Genomic DNA, 11,038 nt, shown 5'->3' with positions numbered 1-11,038 from the left:
TCCGTGATCACCCGCGCTTATATTATTTACGCGCTTTCTGCCTCGGCCGTTTGTATGAAATTATTCTTCTCCATTTTTCCTCTCGAATCGTTATTTATTGTCCTGCTTGTTCTGCACTGCTCATCTCCATCCTGTGCAGTGGACGCACAGCCGTCTTAATTTATCCATTCATTCATTCAGTCGTTCAACCTCGCAAATTGTCTAACACACAACCAGAAAAAAAAGCACAAACACAAAAAGAACACAGCGGTACAAAGCACAATCATATTCGCATGCTTTTTTTTAAAAATTATTTGCTTTATTCTCTTCTCATTTTTTTCTGCAAAATGTGTCGTCAGTTGTTGTCATCGTCAATTTTGTCTCCAATAAACTACAAAGTGGCAGGAAAAGTGTATGTATGTATGTATGTATGTGTGCATTGGATGTGTGCGTGAGCAGTTTATTATATGGTAATTTTTCTTCAGTCAGCAATGCTTGTTGTTCGAACGCTTGCATAGATGGAAATAGATATCTGTTCCCTCATCTTTCTCCCTGTCAACCTTCTTGTAATTTCGTGACAAATTTTTTCATTCTCTTCCAGTACTGTGAAGATGGTATATGTAAATTTTTTTTCTGTTTCGCTTTTTATTTCATTCTGCTTCATGCGCGAAGTATGAAAAACAAAAACCGTGAAGAACATGATGATGCTGCCTCAGAGGTGAGAAAGCGAAACGAACGCGCACTTTATTTCCACTGTGCATCTGAGTCTGTACGATTTGTTTGTCTGTTTCATGACAGTTATGTAAATTCTTTCTTCTGTGTACGTCCTATTGGCAACAAATGCTTATCTGAAATATTTTGCTTGTTTCGGGATAAATTTCTATTGTTCGTTTGTCTCGTAGCTGGCTAACTTTGCTGTGCGTAGTGGCGGTTTGTTCATGATTCGACACTGTCGTTTCGTTTTCAACATCCTCATGTGCCACTGTGCTACAGTAGAAGTCTGTTGTACACATTTTTGAGAGATTCTTTTTTCTTATAAATTTTATCCATACCTCATGCCTCTCTTTTTTGCTAGTGTCCTCGAAAAATGGCCAGAAAAACTGCAGAATGTACAATGGCTGTACACGCGCTTGTTTGTTAGCATTCAATTCAAATGAATTTTTTCACATACTTTTCTTTATTGTCACTTATTTTTACTGATAAACAAAGAAAAACAAATATGAAATTTACAATGGCTTATCCGTTTTGCCGTTTTCTTTCTGTACTTTTGTGTTTTCTCAGTTTCTTTTCCTTTTGCACAGTCAAAAAGGGAATCTGCAGTGTGCACAAATCGCAGTCATCGCCCATGGCAGTTGACTATAATTATTATGATGAACGAGGCTTTTGTAATTAATAATTTCTCAACGCGTTTCGTTCTCCTCTTCATTCTTGTTGCCGTTTTCATTCATCATCGGCTACCGGCTGCTGCTGCTGCTGCTCAAATGTCATCCTGTAATAATAATTCATACATACTATCATGATGATTTCTGTTTGTTCACCTTGTTCATTGTTGTCTTTTTTCGACTAGATTCATCTTTTGAACAGCAACAATAAATAGAAAAAGTAACGTGTAAGTCATCAATTAATCAGAGCGTGGAGGCTGTGACGCTGCTTGGGCCGGCGACCTGGCCGAGTAGAGCAGCAGAATTGCTAGCACAATTAAAAAGCCAATCAAAAGCCCACCCAAGGCAATGGTCACGGTCGACGGCGCCCCCAGCAGTTGCAAGCCGAGGAAAGTGTTCAAAAATGCCATCACTAGTATCGCGAACGCAATCCACAGATGTGCTCGACGGAATTGAATTGAAGTCACCTTTTTGATGAACACGCTGTAATGGTTTACAGCATTAACGACAGATTGCACAAAAACGAAAAAAAACAAACAAGCTGGAAAAAGAAGCAGTGATTATTACCACAGTCCGAACAAGCACTGTAGGACAAGCAGAATAAGGATGATCAGGCCAAGTATTGCATGCACGCTGTTGAAGTGTTTTCTGTCACTTTGAGCTGCCATTGCACTCAGTGCACCGGCAATTATAAAGCACACTCCAACGATCTGAAATTTCGAAAGTGCAAAAATAATATTTTTTGAACGAGAATACAAACAAAAAAAATACTCGATTGATTTACAAAATATTTTTCTCTTTAAACCTGAATATCATCAGTTCGTACTGTATCATGCTTTTATGCTGATTATATAAATTTGTATTTGTTTTTGATTGAACTCAAAAAAAGAAAAGGAATGCTTCACTTAATTAAGGCGTTTGTTAACGCATTCAATTTCAAAAAGTAAATCAACAAACAACACCAAGTAAATATTACTGATGCATGTATGCAATGATTTGTGCAATGTAGTTTCTGTTTCGTTGAATGAAATTGGTTTTTCTTTTTATTTGCATATCGCTTACTTGTATTGAAGCGTGAATGCGATTCGACGAGTCACTTCGGTGGCCCGTATGATCTTGGTGACTGTTGTACCAGCTTTTGCCGCTGTTGTACAGTGCAAATAGTGCACCGATCGGGAGAATCAGAGTGAAGCCTATGCACATGAACAAGCCGTGCAAAGCGAACGCGTTGAAAGTGACCACTTTGCACGGTTCTTTGACGGGACTTTGGCGCCAGTCGCCCGTCAGCATCCAAAAATCGTCCAACAGTCGGCTGAAACAGAAATAGGTAGATGGTGAATTTGCATTTTATTTAAATTTCTCCAAATCACCCAGTGCTCGTCTCGCCGCCGAACAGGTAAGCATCCGTGAGGCCGGACACCATCGCCGCTCCGGAACGTTGTTCTGGCAAATGGGGAGCAATCTTGAACAAAGAGGACGGGCAAAGCTGATTTCAAAGGTTCCAACGACAACATCCATCCCAATCATCATTCTCACACTTACCGCTGGTCTTACCGATCTTATTGACCATGTTTGTTTTTCAGAGTCGAAAACGACCACTTCATCTTCGTCCAGTCGGCTTCTTCCCTAAGATTAAAAAAGCAATCAACAACGGTATGATTTTGGCTTTCAACCATCCAACTGACGAATAGATGTTGAGAACTTTCCAATTTTCCACCATAAATCAGTGCTGCCGTTTGCTTGAGCTGGGGATTTTCCTGTGTCTGTAAGTTAACCGCTGTAGCGGAATATCTGTAAACAATATTACTATTATCATTATGCGTACTCTGATCAGGTGAGAAACTGATTGTTTTCAATTTGTAAAAATGAATTATTTATGTACAATTTCAGTTTCACTGTTGATCAATGAAATTATTATTTACAGTTTCATTGTACGTCATTGTCGTCCAAATAAACAAGTACTCCTCTCTCTATCTCAAAGTACAGTTACCTCGGCACGGCACAGTTGGGTAGACTTTGCCATGACTGGGTTTGCAAATCGAAAAGCCACGAATCACTCGACGGACAAGCACCATGTCTGAAATTTTGCCATTGAGCATTAATTTCTGCACATTTTTAGTCGAACAATTTAATTAGCCAACTTTATGCAGCCTCCGTAGAGTAGAATTTTGCTCGGTGAAATCATCACAGCTGACGTGTGCTTGCGCGGATGTGGCACTGTAGCACTGTATACCCAGTGTCGATTGTTCACTGCATGCAGTAAATGTAAATGTAAAGTTGCTTCGTGGTATAAATAAATAAATATTTATCGGTAAAAGTGGAAAATTGCCCACCTCTGAACCAACTGTTTGTGTTCACACCGTAGTAATGGATATCTTCGAGGAAGGTGCCGTCCAACGTGCCCAACCCGAATATGAAATTCCAACTGCAAGGGAAAATGCCTCCAATTGCACCGCGTCGTTTTTTCGGTTTCACCACGTCTTGAATTTCGATCTTCTTCCATTCGAATGTGCTGAAACGTTGACAAAATTCGAATATCTCGTACGGAACAAGTGAAAAGCACTGTTTCTATTTTTGCCTGGTCAAAAACATCCAAATGTCATCTGAGCAGTCGGTGTTGTTGCAGCCGCCGGCAATGTAGAATTTGCCATCGCTCAGACCGAAAGTCGCCTCAGCCGTTGCCGGCGGATGCGTTTCTCTTTGCACCGGATACCAGCGACCTGAAGTTGTGGAAATTTAAATTCACAGATCTCTGTCGTCACTGCTGCAACAAGCTGCTGGATTTGTTGCACAGATGAACCGATCTTACGGTTCCAACATTACCGGCTAGTATGTCGAAGATCCAAGTGTCGCTGTAGACTTTTCCTTTCTCGCCTTCACCACCGAACAGGACCACATAATGACGAACCGTATCGTAACCGAGGGCAGCATGCTTCCTCGGTGCCGGTCTCAACGTTTGACCATTCTCCACCACACGATTCCATTCCAAAGGTCCGCCGGCGGCGTATGTCCATCTCAACAAACAACCAGACCACAACAACACCAAGCACACCGGTAAAGGGAGTTGATGATGAATCATTTGCTGGCAGTCTTGGTCATCATTAGTCGTCAGTTAGTGGCAGGTGATCAAGCTCGGTTGTGTGCGTTGTGCACGCGTGCGATTGTCGTCGATCTTTGAGAATGAGCTGTTTACAAAATCATCCAACGAGATTGCTAATTTCAAATTAGCTAATCCACAGGACTGGTTGTTAGCTGATTTAATCTGCTCAATTGTGCGCGTCAACTGTCAGTTGGTTGAACAGCCGGTGGCTGCTGGTGGAACGTTGGCAAACAAAAATCCAACCGAACTAACTATATAAACATGCTCGCTTCATCTAGTGGACACGCACGAGCACCAGAAAATAATAATCTTTTCAATTTCTCATATTTAAATGGACAAAATTTTCAAATTTTTACAACTACATCAAAAATATCAACCATTTTTTATGAGAGGTGTTTTGTTTTTTTTTCATTTTGTTATAATTTTTAAAATGTGATAGTCAACTGTAAAAGTTAGAATTGATATTAAGTTTTAAAAAGAATCAGTTTCATGTACATGTTGCTTTTTCAAATTCACACTTGACAATACTTTTACAAATTTTGTAAAAAAATTGAAACATTATTTGTACTTGATAATTACGAACGTACAGTAATAAGTGAAATTGTTGACGTTTAAAATTGTTGTTTCCGATTAGTAATTTTCAAATCGATAAATGTATTTATGATACATGTAGAGTTTCTAAAGTTAAGGAGGACTTGATTTAAATGTCGAAAACTGCGGCGGGCAACGAATGAAAAAAATTTTGTAGAATTGTTAGCTTATGTTTTTTCACATTATTTGAATTTTTAAATAGAATAGAATGTGTTTTCTTCAAAATTTTATTTTCAACGAGCTGTCATTTTCCAATGTTGTTGTAAAGTTTGGAAAATCAATGAAATTGTGTTTTTTATTTTGAACATTTAAAAAATTTAAATCCTATATATTTTCAGTTTATGTAGATATTCAGTATTTTGTATGACAGGGCGAATTGTTTTGCAGTTTAATTACAGAATGAATGATTAATACTTTTGCATAGTTTACATACTGTATACTTGAATTATTTCAGTTGAATAAAATTTTTGCTCAATGTGATTAATGCAGACATACACACACATGTTATTTTATCTTATTCTTTAGGTTCTCGGGCTGAAAGCATTCTCTTTTGTTGTATAGTTTCTTAGCTCATACATCTAAAGTGAACATGTAGCATCTAACGTGATGAGCTTGTTATATTTATCTTTTTGTTTAGCATTATTTGTATGAATTTTCAACGAATTTACATTTTCATTTCTGTTATTATTATTTATTTTCAAGCATCATTATTGGTTGCATTTGATATTTTTCTGGATCCTTCGTGACAATCAGTAATAAAAGCTAACGTGAAAATGTAAACATTAGTTGTATTATTAAAAATGGAACTTTAATCGAGCCGAGCTGATTATTTGTCTTTTTGTTGTTTTATGCTTTGTTTTCGAAAAAAAGTTGGCTTCAGGTTATTCGCTTTTAATTAGCCAAATAATTCAGTTCAATTAGCAATTGAACAATTTTAGTCGACGTGGCGGATGTTTTCAATTTTCAGAATGAGAAGGGGCGGGGTTGAGTGTGAATTTTGTTGGTTTATCATTTTTTTTGAAAAAGAAAAAACATCCACAATCAGTACAGTGAGAAGTTTGTATAAATTTGTTGGTTGAAATTTTCAGTCTAGCTTTCAGTTTCATTCGCAGGCTTTTTCCACGCTGACGTCGACCATGCTACTCTGGGCTACGGAACGTCGAAATTACGTGACGCCGATTCGTTCGGTGAGCTGGTGCTTCAGGCACGGTTCGCAGTTCGGCTTCATCGGCAAAGAACGCTTGGCCAAAGCGCAGTTGATTCGACTGTCCAAACAGTCGGCTTTGATGATGGTTCCGACGTGTCTGGAAATATTCGGCGCCGGTCGATTTTGGGACGAATTCCACGCCCACGTGCTCAGCGCTGACCAGGGGCAATTTTTCTCACGTCTGGGCTGCTTGATGCTACGCCAGTGCCGGATGGAGGTGGACCAACTGTGCGACATGCTGTGCAAAAGCCCCTCGTTGACCATGGTCGAATTGGTCGATTTGATGTTCTTGGACGAAGAGGTTGTCGGGAGGTTGGCCGCGCTGTTCGACAACTTGTCCATCATCGGCTTGACCGTGTCGTCGATGGAGACCAAATTGTTGGATGTGCTGTTGCCGGCGGTGATGCTCAACTTGGAGATTTTGAACTTCGTCGGCAACGAGCCGTTCCGTATGAGCGATCTGGTGTCGATGAGGACCGGCTTGATTCTGCCCTGCGTTCAGCTGTTGTCGCTCTGTTCGTTCCACTGCGACGTCACGCCCGTCAACGAGTTCTTCTTCAGCACGTTGATGAAGTATTTTCCCAACCTGACTACGCTGTTCGTCGACTGGAGCGTGCTGACGCCGGCCGTATGTTTCGACCAGCAGGCCCAAGAAGCGCTCCAAGGTATAGGTTGGCTGCACGAACAGCCGAGGATGGTGGTCACTTGCTTGTTGATCTACTCGCCGGACGAAGAGACCAAAACGGCCGTCAAGCTGATCGACCAATACTTGACCGACCAGTTGAAGCTGCGCCACAGCTTGATCGAATTCAGCTACCAAGACCAGAGTCCGGCCAATTTTTCCCTGATCCTCATTGGCAAGCTGACCGACGGTCGAGCCGAACGTCTGACCGAAGTCATCGCCGGTAACCGAATCACCCAGCCTGATTTGCGCCACTGGCGCTACGTGCTTCAGAATGTCCCAGGCTTTTGGAAGCCGGATTTGACCATCCAATTTGGAGGTCTCAACGAAGACGAGGTCCAAGTTTGCGCCGGCGCTGCTGTAAAGCGACAAAATGCCGCCGCACTAGCCGAGACCTGCTTGCATACGGTGGTCAACAGTAACAACGTCACCACTTGATTGACATTTTTTCTGCCTCTCTGTGTGTGTGTGTGTGTGTGTGTGTGTGTGTGTGTGTGTGTGTGTGTGTGTGTGTGTGTGTGTGTGTGTGTGATTTGCTTCGCTCATTTATTTACTCGACTGATAGAATAAAGCAACCAACCGTATATACATTATATATATTCTTGAACATTTTACTCATTTGAGTTTGAAGTTTGTTTTTATTTACTTATTGTATTTTTCAATACCATACATGTTTAATTTTTTTGGCTATTTTTTTCTGTTATAATTTCATTTATTAATTTGCAAAGAAAGCCACTTGCAATGGACACTGATGATGACCAGTCGATCGATTCCATTCAACACGGCTGCAGTTCGTGTAAAATTCTATTCCAATATTTTGAAATTTTGAATATTAAAATGTATATATTTATTTTCTTTTGCCAGTGGATGTGCACGTGGCAACTTTGACTTCGACCACTGCAACATTGGAAAGTGATTCACAACGTTCGGACAGCATTGTTTCACTGAGCCGACGTCACGACGACCATTCGTAAGTTGGACGTAGCGCAACAATTGTTGAAGGGGGGGGGTGGGATATCGTGTTGTAAAAATCCATCGTTGATTTTATTCAAAATACTCTCTCAGATATCCGAACACTGGTGGCAATCGACTTACACCCGTCAATATTGCCGATCTCTTCCATTCAGAAGGTCTGTTGTTGTTTTTTTGTCGATCAGTTATTAATTTCACATATTTCCTTTTTCTATGACACTTGTTACTTAAAACAAAAGGGGGGGGGAAGGCAGTAATAATTTGAATGAAATATTACACAGATCAATCAATTTGATGGGAATTTTTTGTTTCTATTTTTCAAATTTTTCTTCAGCACCCCCTGGCTCGTTGTGGAAGAGGCTTTTTGCAAATGTATTAATATTTGTTGCGGAAATATTGGAATGTTTGTCACACACCAATGAAACTGTTTCTGTGGAAAGCGAAAATGTCCGCCCACCGTTGAATCTATTCGAGTAGTAGTTGATGTTCAGTTTCTTCTTTCTTGCGTTGTCTCGTTTTACAGTTGGAATTTAAATTTTTAGCCTAAATCGAAACATGCGAAGATGTTGTAAGATTTTTTTTCCATAATTTCCATTTTATTTCTCCAATTTTAATAATAATTTTCTATTCCACACTTTTATTTCAAATATTAGACGATGAATGTCAACCGTATTTGGAAACATTTCTCGGACTGAGAGATTTGTTTCTTTGGCGTAATCCACTGTCCACACTGTTGTTATTCTGGGCATGTGAAATTGTTCCAAATCGAATTGCTCGTTTCAACCTTTAATTTTCCCAACATTTCAGACATCCCTGTATTGCATATATCGAGGCTGTTTGATTAGCGTGTTTTTGTTTTTGATTTTATTCCAAATGCTTCTCAATTACTTCGATCACTGCTGCGGTATTTCGTTCGGAATAAACATTCTACCCAGAAGGCACTGCACCAAGGTAAATTGTTCTTTTCATGTTCATGTATTTATCAAATTTTGCAATTTTGCTTCACATCCGCAGAACATCAGTGAAAGCATACCTCAAGGAAGTCAACTTATATCCGAGGTTGCTCGTCAAGTTCAACTTTGCTTGCACTATGGAGCGGAAATTTTGGAAAAATTTAAAAAGTACTTTTAAAATTCTGATTCATTCCCAAGTCTATTTTAAGAAAGAAAAGTACTGTTTACATTATTTGCTAATAATTTTAGCTTATTAATATGGGAAAATCCGAATTTGACATTCCGATTTTGTCTTATTGTCCTTTTTTACTTTGTTTTATCCATTCTTCTAACAACTTCTCAATTTTTAACATTTTTGGGTAATATTTTCTATTTATTTATTTATTTATTTATTTATTTTACTGAACCGAGTACCCGAGTGTACTTCAAAGGCATGCCGATCGACGTTTGATTGGCCTTAAATTTCATTGGTTTTCATGCCGGCTAAATTTCATTAGTTGCTGTTGCGATGAGTTTTATTCGTTGTCGCATACCTAAATTTTTACTGGTTGTCATTGTAATGCGTGCTATTTGTCAAATTTTGATTTCATTTCAATGGTCAGTTTTCTAATATTCAAAGCTTTACTATTTTATAATATTTATGTGGTAAAATTAATTACAATTAATTATTTAATGAAATTCAGTGAAATGGTGAATCCACGTGATCTTTCTTACCTATAGCATCCATAACTTCTAAATTCAATTTATACTTTAATTTAAACTAATATTTAACTTCATCAAATTAAGAAACAAATTAATAGGAAGCAAACTTTTGAACAAGGCCTTTAAAATGCTCGATATTATACACGCAATAAACCAAGTCAGTTTAAATTAAAGTAAAGCGAATTTCTTAGATCTGATCAGCAGTTCTATGAATATAATTATGCACAAAAATGAAACCACAAGCAAATTTGTTAATAAACTTATAATTTTAACGTGCTAGTCAGCTTTTAAATGTATAATTTAGCTACTACTAATATACATATAGAAGATAAACAGTAAAGCTTAGAATAGAAAAGTGACCATTAAAAAGAAACCAAAATTTGACGAATAGAATGCATGAATATGACAACCAGTAAAATTGAGATTCCCAACAGCGAGTAAAATTCATCGCAACAACATCTAATAAAATTTAGCCGCCGTATAAACCAATAAAATTCAAAACCAATCAGAGTTCTACGCAAAATATACAACTAATCAAAATGTGAAGCGGCATGTCTTTGATGAATACTCAGGGTCTACCCCGTACACAATTTAGGCTTCGGCATTGCTGGAAAATTGTTCATCATGCAGTATTTGTATTTTCGCTTTCCTCGTTTGCGCCATCAACTGGATCTGATTGTTTGGTTCTATGATCGACTTCCATCAAACGTTGCCAGCAGATCTTCCGAAGCTGTATTTCAGATTTCATATCGTCACTGTTTGCGCCATGTGTGATCAGTTCATTTGCAGGGCATGCAACAACGTTCATCCTCTACGCACAAGGTTGGCAACAGTGCAACCACTGAATCCAATCATATTGAAGATCAAAAACGTTATTCTGTGAAAAGTAGTAGCATATATTTTTTTTTCGTAAAATTTTTCATAATTCATTTTTAGTAGACAATGAAAAATCTGCTTGGCATTGCGTTTTATTGGACAAGCAGAAACGATTTCCATACGTCGTTGGCACTGGCCGTATGTACATCAGCAACAGGTGAGTGGGTTCAGTGAAAGAGAGGACAAAAAACCTCTCTGGAACGAATCTCTCTTTTTCTTTGATGCTCGCGTAACTTTACAGAACATAATTCTTTGCACAATTGCAGGCATATCCGATTTGATTATGTTCCAGTAAGAAGTACAAAATCAACCTCGTTTAGCATTGAATTTGGCAAAATTTTGACAATAACCAAAGGACGGCTTGTGAAATATTTTTCCTTCAACGACGGCATGGCAATCGAAGTGTATACAGTTGGAAGACAAAAGGTACGGGTTGTTCTCGTATATTTTCTTATTTTTTATTTTTTCAATGCTTAAAAGTGAAACTGTGCAATTTCACAGCCTTATGTTTTTGCTGGAATTGTTGACCGCGATGATTGTATGCAATACCTGCTAGCAGCAGCTGCTGAAGCTGGTTTCAGATGGTCTCTGTAG

At 38.7% G+C, this 11,038-nt stretch overlaps 4 protein-coding genes across 4 annotated transcripts; 3 read left to right on the top strand and 1 right to left on the bottom strand.

The window, feature by feature from the left end:
• Positions 1–1,600: 1,600 nt before the first annotated feature.
• Positions 1,601–4,440, bottom strand: Tsp_08322 (mRNA cap guanine-N7 methyltransferase). Its single transcript, XM_003375278.1, has 8 exons — positions 4,171–4,440; positions 3,695–3,873; positions 3,352–3,438; positions 3,047–3,152; positions 2,904–2,987; positions 2,494–2,673; positions 1,929–2,071; positions 1,601–1,844 (listed from the first exon to the last, which is right to left on the bottom strand). The coding sequence occupies exons 1-8, from the start codon at positions 4,438–4,440 to the stop codon at positions 1,601–1,603; spliced, it is 1,293 nt and encodes a 430-aa protein (XP_003375326.1).
• Positions 4,441–6,020: 1,580 nt separating this feature from the next.
• Tsp_08321 (hypothetical protein) lies at positions 6,021–7,379 on the top strand. The gene is made up of 2 exons (XM_003375277.1): positions 6,021–6,101; positions 6,141–7,379. Exons 1-2 carry the CDS (start codon positions 6,021–6,023, stop codon positions 7,377–7,379), a joined length of 1,320 nt encoding a protein of 439 aa, XP_003375325.1.
• Positions 7,380–7,682: 303 nt separating this feature from the next.
• Tsp_08320 (hypothetical protein) lies at positions 7,683–8,390 on the top strand. Its single transcript, XM_003375276.1, has 4 exons — positions 7,683–7,731; positions 7,806–7,911; positions 8,007–8,071; positions 8,248–8,390. The coding sequence occupies exons 1-4, from the start codon at positions 7,683–7,685 to the stop codon at positions 8,388–8,390; spliced, it is 363 nt and encodes a 120-aa protein (XP_003375324.1).
• A 1,802-nt stretch (positions 8,391–10,192) lies between these two features.
• Tsp_08319 (conserved hypothetical protein) lies at positions 10,193–11,038 on the top strand. The gene is made up of 5 exons (XM_003375275.1): positions 10,193–10,300; positions 10,358–10,439; positions 10,505–10,601; positions 10,711–10,870; positions 10,946–11,038. Exons 1-5 carry the CDS (start codon positions 10,193–10,195, stop codon positions 11,036–11,038), a joined length of 540 nt encoding a protein of 179 aa, XP_003375323.1.

The sequence above is a fragment of the Trichinella spiralis genome, assembly GCF_000181795.1.
Source record: "Trichinella spiralis strain ISS 195 chromosome Unknown Scfld5, whole genome shotgun sequence".
Taxonomy (NCBI): Eukaryota; Metazoa; Nematoda; class Enoplea; order Trichinellida; family Trichinellidae; genus Trichinella; species Trichinella spiralis.
Note: the sequence above shows the minus strand (reverse complement) of the source record. Positions and strands in the feature narration are given on the sequence as shown.